At 35.6% G+C, this 20,649-nt stretch overlaps 1 protein-coding gene across 7 annotated transcripts in view; it reads right to left on the reverse strand.

The window, feature by feature from the left end:
- The window catches only part of LOC121740015 (ral guanine nucleotide dissociation stimulator), a 42,655-nt gene that overhangs the window by 20,692 nt on the left and 1,314 nt on the right, over positions 1 to 20,649 (reverse strand). For 2 of the 7 annotated variants that reach the window (XM_042132711.1, XM_042132692.1), the window contains exons 1-2: positions 6,848 to 7,065; positions 1,598 to 1,965 (exon numbers count right to left, since the gene is read on the reverse strand). In XM_042132711.1, coding sequence (XP_041988645.1) covers positions 1,598 to 1,765 — 168 coding nt within the window. In that variant the 5' untranslated portion in view covers positions 1,766 to 1,965; positions 6,848 to 7,065. Of the gene's footprint in view, positions 1 to 1,597; positions 1,966 to 6,847; positions 7,066 to 14,831; positions 15,111 to 20,649 lie in introns of those variants that run through there. The other 5 variants (XM_042132754.1, XM_042132738.1, XM_042132701.1 and 2 more) reach the window with 4 other exon arrangements.

Below are 20,649 nucleotides of genomic sequence, written 5' to 3' on the forward strand. Positions count from 1 at the left end.
TGCGGATACTTTGAATCAATTAAAATGACATTAGATACTTTTTGTCCCAGAAAATGTACGGTTCCCGCGCAGTCAACAACAATAAATTTGGCATAAGATATCGATATTGAGTACATGTAGATATTACGTAAGGTTTTGGAGAAGGACATAGGATAATATTTTTTATCATGGAAAATGTTCGGTTTTTAATAAAAAGGTATGTCCTTTCCCGGGACTCAAAGTATCTCCTTACCAAATTTCAGAAGAATCGGTTCAGCGATTTGGGCGTGACAAGGTAATTTTATTTATAACATTTTGTTAAAATTAAAGCACTTAAATTTGTATTGAAAGAACAAATCAGAATTTTGCATTTATGTGAAATAGCACAAAGGACATTAATGCTATACAGTAATAAGCCTATAGCAATATTGCATTAACCATTTTTATACGTTTTCTCTTAAAACTGAATGTAAAATTAAAATGTTTTTTCATAATCATAATCTACGCATTTCAACAAAAAAAGATACCGCACAATAACATTTTTTTGCTTAAAATAAGCAGAAAATAAAGATTATTCCAAAAAAACTTAAAACACCGATTACTCAAAACTAGTCCGATGTGGGATGACACACCAATGCTTAACAGCATCCAGCATCCAATGTATTTATTATATTTTGTGTAAACGTCAAGCGGCGTATATAAATAACTGGCTCGTGGGAATCCCAAAAAATATAATGCATTTTAACCCCCCACGAAAAGTGGGGTGTTATAAGACTTGTCTGTCTGTGCGCGTGTGCGTGTAAATGGACCGATTGTGTTCTACTTAGTTTTTTTTGTTCGAAAGCTGCCATGATAGAGAGCGTTTTAGCAATGGTTCGTCATGTGACATGTCCTTTATCAGGTCGCTCAGGACTGATGGTCGAATTCTCGAAGATAGTTTACAGTTTATATTCATGCAAAAAAATTCTGAAATATTATTTTTGCATATTTTATTAATGAGTTATGAGTTATGACGTATCGACATAATATTATTTCGTCTTCTACATAATATGTCAACAAGTGATTGAAGTGCTCACAAAGATAGTGATAATATATTTTATCGATTCATCAATGAATCAAGTGTCAGTTTCCGGTAAACTCATCAGTTTCTTGTAAAAACCTAAAAACGTAGGTGACGATGACGACTGACGATCGATGATTTGCTCTACAAATTCCATTGGGTTATTACTTATTACTTACTTATGAAGTTATGAGTATAGGAAGAAAGAGTTCTCTTGTGTGCTGCGCATACCTACACCTAGTCACTATAAAATAGCTCCTGCAGCTCCTGCGAAATAACAATTTGCAGGCCACGGCTTGGTTTCAATGAAACCCGTCACCGTCACCGAAACGTTGTCACGGGTCAAACACTTGCATCATTTCGGCTACGATCAATGATATCAATGATCTTAAAAATCTTTTTTAAGATCATTGATCTTATTGCCATATACTAATGGTATGGCATTAAGTGATAGTCACAGTTCATAACATTACCTTATCTCTATTACAGATGTAGCCTGCGGCCAATGCGGGTAAACATTCGTAGAGGTGGGTGACGTGGCCTAAGAGCACAACTAACCTTCACATACCATCGCGTCTGGGACTTGCGGTATCTGGTGCGGCGGCGCTCCAGGCTGCGATGGTCGCGGGCCGGCGACCGCAGAGCATGGCACTTGGCCGCCAACGCCTTGGTGCGCTCCGCGATGGAGCTCCGCAGGTCGCCAGCCGCGCACCCTCGCACCAGCATCGCTCGACCCCCTCGACCCCCTCAACCCCCCGCGCCCGGCCTTGCCGACCGATCTACTCCACCTAATTCACTCATGTTTCTTTATAACATCACACGCGTCAATTCACCGAGGTGTTATCTAACTGAATATCGCTTCTTTCATGTAGGTAGGTACGCAGACGCTACGTAGTCAATGCCGAGTCATTCGAGGAATATAATATCTACATAATGTTTTGACGATATAAGGAAACCAGAATAACTTAGCCGTGCGAAGTACAACAAAAAACGCCAATTGTTTCGTTTTTGAGTCATGGGTAAATTAAAATGTATCATGTCAATTAAATGCAAATTTTGAGGTGAAAATTGCGTTTGAAACACCATACAGGGTTGTGAATTGTGATAAACATTATTAGGTTTAGGAGAAAATACATCCCAATTTTAATAACGAGTGCTCATGTGCTTCCCCATAAATAATAATAATTAAAGCTGGTCGAAGCCAATTATTTCGGCCTCTACCAAGTACCAGTCCGAAAAAACCGGCCAAGTGCAAGTTGGACTCGCCCATGGAAGCTTCCGCAGTAGCAGTAAGGTTTATTAAAAGGTTTTTACTTTTTGATTTGTTTTTATATTTCAGTTGATTTAATAAAAGTTAAATTAAGGTTTACCATTTATGACGTATAAAAAACTACTTGCTAGATCTCGTTCAACCCAATTTTCGTTGGTAGTTTTTAGGGTTCCGTACCCAAAGTGTAAAAACGGGACCCTCTTACTGAGACTTAGATGTCTGTGCGTCTGTCCGTTTGTCTCCAGGCTGTAACTCAAGAACCGCTATAGCTAGAATTCTGTTGCCGCTATAACAACAAATACTAAAAACCAAATAAAATTAATATTTAAGGGGGGCTCCCATACAACAAACATGAGATTTTTGGCCTTTTTTGCTCTATAATCTATATCAATAATGGCAACAGGTAGGTACTTTTCTCAAAGTCCTTAATTATATATGTGTACTTTAATATTTAATAATAATATTAAAATAAAATAAAAAATTAAGGGGGGCTCCCATACAAAAAACACAATTTTTGGCCTAATTTTACTCTGTAATGGTACGGAACCCTAAGTGCGCGAGTCCGACTCGCACTTGGCCGATTATTATAGTTATGTACACGTCCATTGTACCATACATCATATTATATTTTTTTTGACTCATCATACCCTTACTTTAGAAGTTAGAGGGGGGACACACATTTTACCACTTTGGAAATAGTAGAACAATATTTTGGATTCAGGTTAGAAAAAATCCATCCCCACACGCATTATAGGTTAGATGAAATATTTTTATTTGTTTCAGTTGTACCTATGGGGACCCTAAAATTTTTAATAATTTTTCAATGTTTGTATCAAAATCTTAATTGCGGTTCACAAACTACATCCTACTTACCTAGTTTCAATAGTATATAGCTCTTTACTTATAGTTTCGAAGAAAAGTGGCTGTGACATACGGACGGACAGATAGACAGACATGACGAATCTCTAAAGGGTTCCGTTTTTTGCCATTTGGCTACGGAACCCTAAAAAATGGCTTCAATCAGGAGTTCGGATGATGAAATCTATTATAAAGCTGAAGAGTTTGTTTGTTTGAAATTTGATCGCGCTAATCTCGCGAACTACTTCTATGTTTAGCACCGAAATAGAAATTAGAATAGACCACCGACCACGGGAAAGACTTTACTTTTTTGCAGGTAACTTTTTTTAAAAGATGTATGGTTCCTGGAAATTCCTTATACACGCAGGCAGAGCCGCGCGGAAAGTATAGTGTTTAATATTTTATTCTTCTATGACCTATCTATCTAGTAAGCGGTCTATAGAAAGACAAAGTTTTATGCACGTAAAAAGAAGTGTAGTTGAAAACACTCGCTCTAGGACTAGGTATGTATCCGAATAGTAGGTCACCGTCGATGATGAAATTGGATAATTGAGGAAGGGAGCGGTACCCAACTTGTACTATTCCTTTAAAGGTTCTATTACTCATTATTTCTTAGACATTTTAAATATAAGCTATAATGATTAAACAAAAATTGCAAGGACAATAATATAATATTATATTATGTTACAGGTTACTGCATCTGCAGATTTCCTGATACCATATCTGTTCTATTCATATATATTCATTCTCTTCCATCGTACAAATCCTAAAAACTGTGACTTAAGGGGCCGGGTACCATCGAAATTCTCATACATGTATGAGAATGCATGGGAAGCGCTTTCAGCATTTGAAGTGCCCCGGGGCAGGGTGGGCCGACAGGATACGGAAACATTCGAAATTCAAATTAAGAACATAAACTACGTATTGCACTAGTACTATGCAATACGTATAGTTTATGTTCTTAATTTAAACTTCGGATCTTTCCGTATCCTGTCGGCCCACCCTGCCCCAGGGCAGTTCAAATGCCGAAAGCGCTTAACTCAAACATAAGTTGCAAATATGAAATAAGTAAAATTTTATACGAAGGTGTCTCTGGAATCTGGATCCAAAGGCACTGAACAGAACTCCTGAACTAGGGAATGCAATACCGGGATACCGGGATCCCGAAATACCGGGATACCGGGATCCCGAAATACCGGGATCCCGCATGCATTTTGCGGGACTAATCCATGTCGAAAATTTAGCGGGATTCCGCGGTACTGGCGGGATTACAAAAAAGCGTAATTCATATGTGTAACGCTGCGCGCGGGAGTGCGTGAACTGGCTACAGGCAGCCCACTAAGCAATTTACCATCAATTCACCTATAATTCACTTTTTAAAATGACAATTGTACCAACTAGCGTGGAAGCTGAGCAAACTTTTTCAGCTGCTGGCTACCTTGTGTTGAATATCAGGAGCCGTTTGGCAGACGACACAATTAATACCTTAACATTTTTAACATACTTTTATAATATATAAGTTGGTTAAAAAGTGTTTTTTAGTCTTTTTATCAATTTTTTTACGTAGCCATTTTCAAGAAAAGTATAGATATTTATTATTTAATATTTTTATATCTAAAGTCTGAAGTATTACTAAACCCTTGTAAAAAAAGTGTCCGACAATGTTTGTTTTATTTATGTTTAGCTAAGAATAAAAGGAGTTCTATCAAGTAAAGTCATTATAACGATTTATTTTAAAAGTTTAAGTCCACCCTGCGGGATCTCGCATATACCGGGATCCAGCGGGATTGTGATGGTTCAGTCCCGCAAATACCGGGATTGAAATTATCCTGCGGGATTGCATTCCCTATCCTGAACCTTTAAAGATAAAACTTTGGAAATTTCAGCATCGCTTAGATAACTGCAAGCATTTACCATAATTTCGCTTACAGTGATATAATGTGAATAGTTAACTTTCGTAGTGGTTATTGAGGTACGCATAATGTGGTCTTGTAGATAACTAAAAAGAGTAAAATTATTATTGTTTAACAAAAATTTGAACCCGACTTCCAACTTCAAAAGAATGAAGATTGGGTGCAGAAGTAGTTGAGGTTTTGTCGAATTTTGAAAAAGGCACTAATGAAGAATAAGAATTATTTCATACTTTTTAGATCATTATTCTAAGAATATATCTTTTTTACCTTGGAAGTCGGGTTCAATTTTTTGTTAAAAAATAATTAAGTCTTGCAAAATTCCGTCTTACACCAGATGCTAATAAGGGGACACGGTAGTTTCATCGCCAAGATGAACCGAAGAAAAATATGCCAGGGCACTTATATTATGTATGTGCCAGACCAAGTTTTCTAGGTCAACCGTTACGTTCAATTATAATAATAATCAGTGAAATGCAAACGTAAATTTTCGGTGGAAATATTATGGCCAAGTGACATTACTTTTACTATTTAAATGCATATTAAATAGTTTTTGAAGTACTGTGATCTGCCGTGTAGAGATGTTTGGCTACACGTGACTTTTGACTGTCTTGGTTTAATTTTATGCATTAAAATGATTCGGTTGTTAAAAATTTCGCCGCTAACAAGTTCAGACGGAGACGACAGGTGGTAAGCGGCGCGGTATTTTACTAAATTGGTTAAAACAAGAGAAAAAACCAGAAACAATCAAATTCTGGACTATAATTTTTGATTTTTAAATGAAAATCAAAGTGACAAAGCTCTTGCGGATGCACGTGGATTTAGGTGGTATTACTTATTTGGTATTTAATACCTAATTACTAGTAAATTAAGCAAATAAAACGGCTTTTTAACCATAATATTTTTTTTCTGCGTTAACAAAATATAAATACCTAACGGACTAACAAAATTTCAAGTTATCTGCCCTCAAACTGTTAAGTTTAAATCTAAGCGCACGGAAGTGCGCAAGCCAAGTTCCAGCAAGGCTCAAATAAAAGTTTACATCACATAGACATGATAATTCTGACACTAAGTAAAAATTTTGAAAAATTTATTTACTACCTATATATTTAATGATTACACTGATCATAGAGTTATTTATATACTGACGACACTGATCTACAGTAGTTTTGCTGCCTGAAAACTAAAAGCTGTTTCTGTAAGAACTTTATGCCCTGATCATATTATTATGTTTCTAAGAAATTGTCTTTCTATCAGCTCAGGTTTTTAAGATATTTCATTCCAAAGTTTTAAAAATCTCGAAGATAATAATGGCATAACAACAACGTGATCGAGTTAAAAATTTTGTTTACATTTAAATCAAAATGAACTGAAACGGACTTGGTCACCCTTTTAACTTTTTGTATTATAACTCTACTGTATACTACTCTCTACGAATCAATAAATAACTCTAATTTCCTACTTACAGATTCGTTTTTATAACGCACTCGAATACCTACATCGAATTTATCTGTTGAAAGAATCTGCAGCTAACATAATCGCAGTATAAATAAAAAATGATTTCTTTACTAAACCTTAAGTCAAGAAATTCGCCTTAAGAAGGAGAAGAAGAAGGAAAGGAGAATATACCAAGTGTCCCGTATCTTTTGCTGAATTTAAACTTTATCACTTGTTATCTATGAAAATATATTGTTCTTCACTTATGACATTGACTACGGCGCGTCGCATGGGCAAATTTACTACCAAGACTGCCATGAGCCATCTACATACCCTAATTATTGTTATCACATAAAATCCACGCTGCCAAATAATGTCCAACAAGATAACACAACTACAAACTATTCACTTGAAAACGCACTCGTGCATAACACTAGATTATAAATCGAATTGTTTATTAGAAATATTTGTATTTATATACACTGTTTTTCCGAATCACATAGCCCTTGCGAGCTCGCCGGAGGACGCGCACGGTCTGTCAACTCAGAGTGCACACGCCACACTACGGAGAGGCTCGACACGGAAATTACACTCCGTCGACAAGAAAATACGCATGTGCGGGAAAATCGCTTCGGCCCTACAGCGAGTAGCGACTAGCGGCGCGGAGCAGGTTGTTCTCAAAAACTGATACTACGAGCTGCCTTTTAAGTTTTGTCGTTTGAAATAATTATACAGACTATCTAATTAACTATCACAATATTTTATTGTTTTTTGAAGAATTTACCGCGATATTTAATACGCTTTTGCATGCGTTCAAACCAGTTTTAAAAACATTTATTCCAGTCCGAAGTTAGGGTAGTCAAAATGGCTGATTTGTACGCGTAAACAGCTTCTTCAGGTGAGCTAAAACGTTGACCACGAAGACTTTGCTTTGTTCTTTTTTTTATTTTTATTTGATAAGGGGGGCAAACGAGCAAACGGGTCACCTGATGGAAAGCAACTTCCGTCGCCTATGGACACTCGCAGCATCAGAAGAGCTACAGCTGCGTTGCCGGCCTTTTAAGAGGGAATAGGGTAATAGGGCAGGGTAGGGAAGGGAATAGGATAGGGGATTGGGCCTCCGGTAAACTCACTCACTCGGCGAAACACAGCGCAAGCGCTGTTTCACGCCGGTTTTCTGTGAGAACGTGGTATTTCTCCGGTCGAGCCGGCCCATTCGTGCCGAAGCATGGCTCTCCCACGTATATTTATTCATGCCGTATTATATGGGGGTAAATAACTTCCCTACGAAAAGAATAAAGATAAAATGTCTTTCAAACCTTGAACGCTGATATCGAGCAAAAAAGCCAAAGAAATCACGTTTGTTGTATGAGAATCCCTCGAAAATATTAATTATTTTATTATGTTTCTTAGTATTTTTAACGGACTTCAAAAAAGGAGGTTATCATTTCAACGTGTACGCGACGCTATTATCTATACTAATATTATAAAGCGGAAGAGTTTGTTAATTTGTTTGTTTGTTTGTTTGAACGCGCTAATCTCAGGAACTACTGGTCCGATTTGAAAAATTCTTTCAGTGTTAGATAGTCGATTTATCGAGGAAGGCTATAGGCTATATTTTATCGTGGTAAGACTAATAGAAGCGAAAAAATAGAGGAAAATGTGGAAAAAACGGGAGGAAATTATTTGAAAGGGCATAATATTTGAACGCGCTAATCTCAGGAACTACTGGTCCGATTTAAACAATTCTTTCAATGTTAGATAGCCCAGTTATTAAGGAAGGCTATAGGCTATATTTTATCACGCTTAAACTAATAGGAGCGAAGAAATAGAGGAAAATGTGGAAAAAAATGGGGGAAATTATTTGAAAGGGCTTATTTGTACGGGCTAATCACAGGAACTACTGGTCCGATTTGAATAATTCTCTCAGTGTTAGATAGCCCAGTTATCGAGAAAGCCTAAAGGTTATATTTTATTACGCTAAAACTAATAGGAGCGGAGAAATAGAGGAAAATGTGGAAAAAACGGGGGAAATTATTCGAAAGGGCTTATCTCACGAACTACTAGAGCATTTTTTCTGTTATTTGGATCAAATAAGAAGTAGAACACGTAAAGGATCATAGGCTTTTTTAGTGGGCTATTTTTTTGTGAAATATCTAATTTACGCGGGCGAAGCCGCGCGGATCGTCTAGTGTAATATAATATTTCTATAACTGCCCAGTTTTTGTATATATAATGTACTAGCTGTTGCCCGCGACTTCGTCCGCGTGGACTTTAGTTTATAGCGCGCGATGTCAACAAAATTGGTGTCAAAAGCTTTTATAAAAAAACCCTGGTACCCCTTAAATCAATACAGTTGTGCAGTGTGCACACAATAAGTATTTCATTTTTTTATATTAAACTTTATATTTTATGCCAAATTTTAAAGCTTATTTAGCCCTCCAATTACACAACTTTACCCATAAACTATTTATCATTGATAGGTTTAAGGTTACGTCACTGCACAGATAAAGTACTGAGTTATTTAATACCGTAGAATGGATATAACAATCGAAAAAAATCGAAACTTAAAGATGATACCACGTCTTATAGAAAGACTTAAGAGCAAGCGTCAGCGCGATGTAGAAGACGCACGGCGCCATCTATTATGAATTGTTGGAACTAACTTAATTTGAACAAATTTACGCATTTTCACCCCCTTACAACCCTTTTTTCCCAGTAAAAAAGTAGCCTATCTCAGGTTTTAGACTGTCTGTATACAAAATTTCATTACAATCGGTTCGGTAGTTTTGGCGTTTGGCGCGAAAGACAGACAGACAGACAGACGGAGATACTTTCGCATTTATAATATTAGTATAGATTATGTGCACACTGCACAGCTGTTTTTGGGTATTTTGATTAATTAAGGGCCGCGCTACACCAGAATGGCAGCGGCGAGGCGAGCACTTTAAGCGCTGCAATTCCGGTATAGCGCGGCCCTAAGAGGGGTACCACTTACCAGGGTTTTAAAAAGTTTTTAAATTTGACACAAATTTTGTTGACACCGCGCGCTATAAACTAAAGTCTACGCGGTGGCGGAAGTCGCGGGCAACAGCTAGTTATGAATAAAAACAATATATAATAAAGTAGGTATGATTAGTTCAGCTGACTTCTGTTACAATAATGAAGTAAAAAATAAAACGCCATATGTTTTCATATATTAGAATTAAAATGTTGATTGCATTGATATATTTTCTGGATGGAATATAGGCCAACACGGTACACTCGAACTCCTTAGAAATGCAGTAGGAGTTCTATAAGATAAGATAGATTGATTATTATTATACCAAGTGATAATATTATTAAACATAATATTCTAACGTATTAAAAACTATAAACAAAAACATACTAACTAATAAGTATGATTAGTTCTATGTTACAATGAAGTAAAAAATAAAACGCCATCTGTTAAATCGTATTAGAACTAAAATGTTCATTGCATCGATATATTTCTGGATTTTTTATAATATTATACATAAATTAATATATTTAAGATTTTTGAAATATTATTTTAATACACATCCAAGACCCAGGAACATTGAAAACTTTTTGTTCCGCCTGCGGGACTCGAACCCAGGACCCCCGGGATGAGCGCTGCCCACGCGCAATGCGAATTAATTTTCATCGATATTTTCATGGAAATAAGATATTTTCCCACCTCAAAATGTAGCATATGTCCTTTCTCAGACTCTAGAATAACTGTGTACAAAATTTCATTGCAATCGGTTCAGTAGTTTTGGCGTGAAAGCGAGACAGACAGACAGACAGACAGACAGACAGAGATACTTTCGCATTTATAATATTAGTATGGATAAATAACAAGAGTGATTGCGCCTCAGTGTATATATTCCTGGTAGATGCTCCTCGAGGAGTCTTAGGATTTAAATGTTCCTAAGATGTTATCCTATAGGCGGATATAAATCTGAGTTACTGGATTAATTACTCCTGAGTGTATTTAGTTTTGTTCCTAGCTTTTATAGGGGTATTAATCCAGTAGTGGCCACGAGATATGATCCTATATACCGATATAAGCTCAAATTATAGGATTAAACGTACTGAAGTAAAAACGGCATTCATAAACGCTGATAAAAGCGCAGTAGCAAATGCCAAAACCATCATCGGAGCTATATATAAGTCCAAATAGCATTATGAAATCGCATTCCAGGATTACTTTGCTGGTTGGGGAGGTAGCTTAGAACCAGGAGACGGACATAGGAATTAGGAAACTTTTTATCCCGAAAATGTACGGTTCCCGCACAATAAACTTTTATGATTTTTACCTAAACTATTCAATTTATTATGATGGAATTTGGTATGGAGATACTTTGAGTCTCGGGAAATGACAAGGTATACATTTTCTTTTTGTTCCCGCACAATAAACTTTATAATTTTCGCCTAAACTATTCAATCTATTTTGATGGAATTTGGTATGGAGATACTTTGAGTCAAGGGGCAAGGGATACTTTTTATCCCGGAAAATTTACGGAACCCGCACAATTAACTATGATTTTCGCCTAACCCATTTAATCTATTTTGATGAAACTTGGCATGGAGCTATACTAATTTTAATCATGGTTAAATCGTTAAGACAGGAAGACGTCTGTCTGGTCAGCTAGTACATAATATTATGAAACAAAAACCTTAGCTAATTCCGACTTTTCATGAGCTGATTGCAAACTAAAATTATGTAACATTGTATAATACGTTATTTTTAGGGTTCCGTACCCAAAGGGTAAAAACGGGACCCTATTACTAAGACTTCGATGTCTGTCCGTCTGTCTGTCTCCAGGCTGTATCTCAAGAACCGCTATAGCTAGATTTCTGTCACAGATTGCGTATGTATCTGATGCCGCTAAAACAACGAATACTAAAAACAAAATAAATTAAATATTTAAGGGTAAGTATATAATATAATCCTATACAACAAATGTGATTTTTTTGCTATTTTTTGCTCGATTTCAATAATGGTAACAGGTAAGCACCTGATATGTTCACAAAATACCCAGTTGTATTTATTACATTATTTATAATTTATAATACATAATTAATAATTAATACATTATTAATAATTAACAATAAAATTTTAATTAAAAAAAAAAATATGGTAAGGTGTGTGCCTCTTATAGAAAAAACACATTTTATTCCTATTTTTTTAACCCCCGACCAAAAAGAGGGGTGTTATACGTTTGACGTGTCTGTCTGTCTGTGGCATCGTAGCATCCAAACGGGTGGACCGATTTTGATCTAGTTTTTTTTTTGTTTGAAAGCTGACATGATCGAGAGTGTTCTTAGCTATAGTTGGTACTACTAACCAATGAATAAGGAAACAGATGGAGGCGACATAACTACAAAAAAGTGTGGCCGGCGCCATATAGCCAAGAACTAAACATGGCGGTCTATAGTGATGGGACACTCGGTTGATATTTGTCGAGGACATCGATAAACTAACATGTTATAAGTGTAATGTTATATATTATATTGATATCAAAAATGATTTTTTTTTATATTATATAAAAAAATATATCATTTTTGCCTATTTTGTCTCTATGTATTATAGTACATAGAGACAAATTGGCAAATATGTTTTTTTTTTATATAGGAGCTTCCTTAATTTTAATAAAACTATTTAATTTATTTTAAATTTATTAATTATTATTTAAGTTGCCAAATTATTGATATCGGGCAAAAATTACCAAAAAATCGGACAAATACTAGTTGTACTCGCGCACGAAGTGTTTTCAGTTTATTTTAATTTTACCATCAATTATTATTATTATTAAAGTATGTATACAACTGAGTATTTTGTGAACATTTCAAGTGCCTATTTTTTTCGCGATATATCGAGACCGATATTGACATTTTTTCAAATATCGATGTGTCGATATATCGATATTTTCTTTCAATTTCGATATCCCTATAATACGACACTTTGACAGTTTATGTACCGCGGAGAACCGGAACATAAAATGGCGGACCGGCCACAGTATTTTGATTTGGTAGAGACCATTATGCCATTCATGATAGGCCGATTAGCAACTTGCAGTCGTTTTATGGGTTTTATATTATGCATTCTGGTCCATAACACTTAATATGAATATACTTACATGGAAAGTGTCAACTTTAACCATAACAAAATGTCAAATGAACTGTCAAAGTTCATTTGACATTTTGTTATGGTTAAAGTTAGTGGGTGCAACCCACCCTTAGACACAATTTTCCTAGAGATTTCGTAATATTTTTTATCATGTTTTGTACTGGAACATTAGCTTAAATGCTCATATTAACCATTTTAAACATAACAATGAACCCGTGCATTTGCAACATTGAGAGAACGCAGGTTTTAATTTTGGCACGCGAATTTTTTCATTTCCTTCCGAACAAATGGTTTTTATTTTTTTGACCAAATCTGCATCTGTAGATCTACGTGCAAACATGTTTCGCAACCCCCGCGCCCATGTCTGTTATACATTATAGGCGAGATAAGATGTGCGCATTGTTTCTCGGAGAAAATTTAATTTTTAGTTGCAAATTCTCGTTTTGTCACGGGTAGGCCTTCATTACTATCCATTGCCTATTTAAATAACTTTTGTTGCTAGTGATTTTTATAATACATTATGATGAAGGCTATTTAAATACCTTCTAAAGATATGTCGCATGGCTTTTGAAAAATATAAGAATGCAACAATTTAAATTAAATGCCTAAACTTCATTTCTATCCACTTCATTCCCATCCATTCCTTCCGATTTTTAAACCAATTTTACGATTTTTTTGGTATTATTTAGTATTTTTATAACAGATTTTGTCCAAATCCTATCTAAATATTACATTCCATTTTTAATATTTCTTGCTGCGAGTCATTTTGTACTAAATTACCGCGAATCTCAAAAAACAGAATAGATTGCTTCATCATCAGTCGGTTCACTTGAACGGTTCTATTTTAGGGGTTCGTTGCCTGTCTCATCACCGTAATTACCAACCATTAGATAGAAAAAGGGGTCCTAATTATGTCTGAGACAATATTTACTAAGGAGAAGTCACTGACGTTCAAAACTTCCGTTCAAAAGTCCTTCAATGAACCGACGTGCACAAATTACTGACAAATAAATATGGAAAATATATCTTCGAATAGGATTATTCATGTTAATCTCAGATTGAAACTAAATATGTGATTATTTTCAAATAATTAGTATTTTTAGTAACACACGGACAACTCTGTATATTTTCCTTTTAATAAATACCTATCTATGTAGTACTTATCTAGCTAGTACTTTATAATTAAGTGATTAAACATAATATTTAAGATTTTAAACTGTTTTTTAAGAATATAAGATTTTATTACTTACAGGGACATAATACATTATATTTTTGTTGCTAAACATCAATAATATAATGCTTGTTAATGTATAACAAATTGCGATATTATTTTCAAGAGTTCACTAAAGTTTACTAAACAAGTGGGCGCTAAATTGCATAGAATTGTGATTTGTGAAGCTATTTCTCAAAATAGTGCTGTCCCTAAAAAATCTAGTAAGGTAATAGTTAGGTAAAGTACATGGAATGTTGATTGTAAACGATTATAATATAGTAGACCTAAAGATTGGTTGCACTTTTTAAATAAAATAATAATGTCTGACTTGTTTCCTACTTTTTAACAAAAGTCTTAATTTTTTTAAATTTTTTTAGTAAAGGAGACTTAAATAAAAACACTGGTCTTATTACTCGTAAAAATAAAACAATAATAAGTATTCTGTTTATCTAACATGAAATCTATGAAATTCCTTAATTTTTTTCGCTTCCATATAACTATTTTTCATTTCCTTCCAATTCTTTAAATTCCCATCTTATCGATTTTCATTTCCGTTTGTTGCATCATTACTATCCATCTATTTATATCGTAAATATAAATAGCAGACTTAGGCAATTCAGGGATCAGAATTCAGAGTAAGCAAACGTACACAAGCCTAAATACAAAATGTAGTCGTAATATCTTTTAAAAAAATTATTCTACAAAAATGGCCAAATGGGACCGAAAAACAGAACCACCAGATATAGATCGGGTGGAATAAAAATTGAGAGCACTTATATAAATACTTACTCCCAACTTTTATTCCACCCGTTCTGAAGCAGCTGACGATCAAAACCCTTATATTATGTATGGGTGGAATACTATTATTGTTACGATTTTCGCTCGGTATGAAAATATGACTTTTCAAAATGAGCACCACCTAAAAATTAAGTGTGGATATGACACAGAATAAAAATAAAAAGTGATATTACCAAGCTTTCGGCATCTTGGTTCATCTTTTTCCACGCATGGTTTTCAAAGAGCTCTTGCGCTCTTTCGTCGCTCTCAGGAACCACCAGATAAACAGATCCAACTAATCATAGTCCATCACCAAAACTATCTACATTCCAACACTGCATCCGTGTTAAACATATGATCACTGTTGCCGGGCCTGACGTCACTTACTTTCATTAAACACTAGTATGATACGATTGCATTTAAGGCATTAAGGCACTGATAAGTCGCGTATTCGACATAGCATGGAACGTAAATATGACTAGTGATTGTATTTTGAAACAATATTGAATGCGCCAATTGCATCCAAAAGTGTTTGCGTGAGGGAAATGCGACCGTGTGACGCAGGTAACAACTTTCGCGCACGAACTGAACGAAGCACGTCCGCTTCGTGGCAACGCAAACGCCACCGTCGCGCGCGCACACGTAACGGCACAGCCCCCGCCGCACCCGCCTTCACCCGCTTGTATTATTATGCCCAAACGGCAAACCCACAAACCTGTCTCGAACCATGACATTACTATTTGTATCGGATAATATTCGTATTTTATACGTATTATAACGACAGAACGTACTTAATAGGAAACCGATGTAATAATGATTTTTTTGCTTTGATGATCAAATCGAATAACGAAACCGTTTCGAGTCTCCTCTTATAAAACGACCGCTTAGTTTAAGTTTTATTTTATTTTACTTTCATTGAGCAAAGAGTATGTTTAAGTTATTTTACACCCTAATAACATAAAGAAAATATTATGTTTCGCCGTAATTACCAAAAGTAATAAAAAATGTTAATCACACCAAAACATAAAATGTAAAAGGAGCCAAGCAAAGTATTGCATGGCTTTAATACTTCTGCCGTAAAAAGTTTTCAGATCACATTCAAGCCAAGCCTAAAGCCTTTAACTTATTTTGTAATTTAAATCAACATTCAGTAAATGTATCAATAGATTTCTTAATTTTATAATTATTATAGTGGCTTGGCAATGATCACTAGAGAAATAATCAGCGACTAATTGCATTTATTGGCTACCATCGGCCACATGCGTCTTTACATACTAAAACAATTTACGCTTGCCGTACCTACTCTGTGTAAGTATGAAATCCTCCAAATATGCAGTTTTACATTTGTTTCTCTTGTGCTCATTGCCAAGCCACTATAATAATCTATACTAATATTATAAATACGAAAGTATCTCTGTCTGTCTGTCTGTCTCGCTTTCACGCCAAAACTATCGAACCGATTGTAATAAAATTTTGTATTCAGATAGTCTAAAGCCTGAGAAAGGACATAGGCTACTTTTTTACTGGAAAAAAGGGTTGTAATGTAAAAATACGAAAATTTGTTCAAATTAAGTTAGATCCAAAAATTCATACTAGATGGCGCCGTGCGTCTTTTACATCGCGCTAACGCTTGACTAACATCTTTCTATAAGAGGTGGTATCATCATACATACGTGTCTGGATTTTTTTTTTCCGATTGTTATTTCTTTTTTACGTTATTTAATAAGTCAGTACTTAATATTATATACATTATACAGTGACGTAACCTTAAACCTATCACTTATAAATAGTTTATGGGTAAAGTTAAGGGGGCTAAATAAGCTTTAAAATTTGGCATAATATATAAGGTTTAATTTAAAAAAAATGAAATATTATGTGCACACTGCACTGCTGTTTTGATTTAAGGGGTACCAGGCTTTTTTTTATAAAAGCTTTTGACACAAATTTTGTTAACATCGCGCGCTATAAACTGAAGTCCACGCGGACGAAGTCGCGGGCAACAGCTAGTTATAAAATAAAGAAATCTATTGATACATTTACTGAATGCTGATTTAAATTACAAAATAAGTTGAAGGCTTGGCTTGAATGTTATCTGAAAACTTTTTACGACAGAAGTACTAAAGCTATGCAATATTTTGCTTGGCTCCTTTTACATTTTATGTTTTGGTGGGATATCTTTTTTTTATGGTTTTTTTTTTCTTTTCGGGACCGGGACACGGGACCCTATTATTAATAAGTCTTCGCTGTCTGTCCGTCGGCAATCAGGCTGGATCTCGAGAACCGCAATATTCAAGAAGTTGCAATTTTCAAGAAAAGTTTATTGTTCTGTGAGGGCAGCTCTATGGTGATTTTGGTTTTATGAGAAGTATCCTAATCATATGGCTCAAAATCACCAAGGTTGCGAATTTCAAAATTAGTTTTATTGAAAAAAATGCAAGCTATAATGATGATTCTTGGCTTATATTGTCGCAAAACTTATACTTACCTACAGCATGACTGAGACATGTTCAATATTCGAGGACGTGATATTTGGCTATTATATTACATACTTAGTTGAAAAAAAATATACAAAAAAATAATATTGCTACTGAGTAAATGTAGTAGCCTAAGCACAGAATCTATACTAATATTATAAATGCGAAAGTATCTCTGTCTGTCTGTCTGTCTGTCTGTCTCGCTTTCACGCCAAAACTACTGAACCGATTGCAATGAAATTTTGTACACAGTTATTCTAGAGTCTGAGAAAGGACATAGGCTACATTTTGATGTGGGAAAATATCTTATTTCCATGAAAATATCGATGAAAATTTATTCGCATTGCGCAGGCCAGCGCTCATCCCGGGGGTCCTGGGTTCGAGTCCCGCAGGCGGAACAAGTTTTCAATGTTCCTGGGTCTTGGATGTGTATTAAAATAATATTTCAAAAATCTTAAATATATTTTATGTATAATATTATAAAAAATCCAGAAATATATCGACGCGATGCAATGAACATTTTAGTTCTAATACGATTCAACAGATGGCGCTTTTTTTTTACTTCGTTGGAACATAGAACTAATCATACTTATTAGTTATTATGTTTTTGTTTATAGTTTTTAATACGTTAGAATATTATGTTTAATAATATTATCACTTGCTATAATAATAATCAATCTATCTTATCTTATAGAACTCCTACTGCATTTCTAAGGAGTTCGAGTGTGTTGTGTTGGCCTATATTCCATCCAGAAAATATATCAATGCAATCAACATTTTAATTCTAATATATGAAAACAGATGGCGCTTTATTTTTTACTTCATTATTATAACAGAACTAATCATACCTACTTTATTATATATTATTGTTGCTGTTGCCCGCGACTTCGTCCGCGTGGACTTTAGTTTATAGCGCGCGGTGTCAACAAAATGTGTGTCAAATTTAAAAACTTTTTAAAACCCTGGTAAGTGGTACCCCTCTTAGGGCCGCGCTACACCGGAATGGCAGCGCTGAAAGTGCTCGCCTCGCCGCTGCCATTCCGGTGTAGCGCGGCCCTTAATTAATCAAAATACCCAAAAACAGCTGTGCAGTGTGCACATAATCTGTACTAATATTATGAATGCGAAAGTATCTCTGTCTGTCTGTCTGTCTGTCAGTCTCGCTTTCACGCCAAACGCCAAAACTACCGAACCGATTGTAATGAAATTTTGTATACTGATAGTCTAAAGCCTGAGAAAGGACATAGGCTACTTTTTTACTGGAAAAAAGGGTTGTAAGGGTCGTAAATTTGTTCAAAAAATTCATAATAGATGGCGCCGTGCGTCTTCTACATCGCGCTGACGCTTGCTCAAAAGTCTTTCTATAAGAGGTGGTATCATCTTACATTTAAGTCTCGATTTTTTTCGATTGTTATATCTATTCTACGGTATTAAATAACTCAGTACTTTATCTGTGCAGGCAGTGACGTAACCTTAAGACCAAATTTCACCAACGACTGTTAAAGTTAATGCTCGAATTAGTATCACGTTAGCTGTTTTGTTTTTCATATGAATGAAAGAGAAGACAGGATATTTTAACAAGCTGTTAACACTAACAGACGTTGGTGAAATTGGGGCTAAACCTATCAATGATAAATAGTTTATGGGTAAAGTTGTGTAATTGGGGGGCTAAATAAGCTTTAAAATTTGGCATAATATATAAAGTTTAACATACAAAAATGAAGTACTTATTGTTTGGACACTGCACAGCTGTATTGATTTAAGGGGTACCAGGGTTTTTTTATAAAAGCTTTTGACACCAATTTTGTTGACATCGCGCGCTATAAACTGAAGTCCACGCGGACGAAGTCGCGGGCAACAGCTAGTATAATATAAGTATTAGTAGTACCAACAGAAGTCCAACTCGTGAAACCCGTTTTAAAAACTAACAACTCTTGCTGCGATACTATAAAGTTCAAATTCCGACCGCGCAGTGCTAGGTGCCTACAATTATATTTGCCTACATGTGCGCTCTCTTTCTATCGCGTAAGAGGTACTTACCCTTTCTGACGAAATCAATTTTTTACAACTTAAACATAGTAACTTGTGTTTATTTATGTGTAGTATGCGGTTTGTTTGTAACAAATGGGTTTATTTGCTAAGTTTGTGTATTTTTTTATCTTTTTTTGGATTTTAAAGTCTTAAATTACTTTATTGAAATATTTCTTTGACTTTTTCAATTGTTCATATTTATCAGATTAATAATGATTCTGTCACAGCGGTTAAATCAGTACGTAGATATATGCGACGAAAAAATCTTGCGCGCGCGTCACCGCTCGCTTGTGAGTCCCTTGTGATCTGCCCCTTTAAAGGGGTAGGTACTTACAGTTCGATACCTAAAGGCGCGAGTGGGACAGGCCTGGCCTAAGGTTAAATAATTATTTACCCAACGCATGGACACCGCGCGCGGGAAGGGTATGCGCCCCGCGCGGCCGCATAGTAATTTACTAAGGTTGGGTTGCACCAACTAACTTTAACTATAACTGTAACTATAACTTTAACTTGAACGCCTCCGTGGTCTAGTGGTATAGAGCGCGGCTCTTGACTCTGAGGTCGTGGGTTCGATTCCCGCGCTGGAAACATGTTATTTCCAAGTTTGGTTAGGACAATGCAGGCTGATCACCTAATTGTCTGACAAGTAAGATGATCCATGCGTCGGATGGGCATGTTAAAAGTCGGTCCTGCGCCTGATCTCTCGCCAGTCGTGTCGGTCGTCCGTCCCACTGGGTATAGAGAGTGCTCTTGTGTACTGCGCACACACTTGGGCACTATAAATTACTCCTGCGTAGCTGGCCTGGTTTCAATGAAACCGGCCACCGTCACCGAAACCGGTGTGGGAGCTATTATTATTATTATTATAACTTTAACTACAATGCAAAATGTCAAATCTTTGGTTAAAGTTAAAAATGGACGCCATCAAGACGCCATATTTAACCATAACTATAGAGCTCGACAAGGTTTTAAATGCACGTGGCGAAAAAAGGAACTAACGCTGTCATCATACAAAAACGCCATTTTTGACAGTTCTCCTTTACCAGCAACGCCCCCCCGTTCATATAAAACCTTGTTGGACCAGCAAGGTTAAAGTTAGATTTAGCCTAACTATAACTTTAACCTAAACTTTAACTTTAACCACGCCTCTGGTGCAACCCTGTGGGTGCAACCCAACCTAAGTGTCCATGATTCATTTATTTAAAGGGAAATTTCGTAAAAAATGAAGTAAGTACTTACCTAACTTATTAAGTACATGATTATAATGAGAATCGAGTACCGAGTACTCTCCTTAATTAGTATTGATCATGTCTCACCAGTCATGCTAAACTTTGATAGGGCAGCGCAAAGAATCCTATATTTTTTGTAGTATTGCTTTTAATAGACACTAGCTGTTTGACCGAGCTTTGCTCGGTATCCGATGAAAATGACATTTTCTAGAAATGATTCCTAGCTAGATCGATTTATCGCCCCCGAAACCCCCTATATACTAAATTTCATGAAAATC

Source organism: Aricia agestis, chromosome 1 (assembly GCF_905147365.1).
Source record: "Aricia agestis chromosome 1, ilAriAges1.1, whole genome shotgun sequence".
Classification (NCBI taxonomy): domain Eukaryota; kingdom Metazoa; phylum Arthropoda; class Insecta; order Lepidoptera; family Lycaenidae; genus Aricia; species Aricia agestis.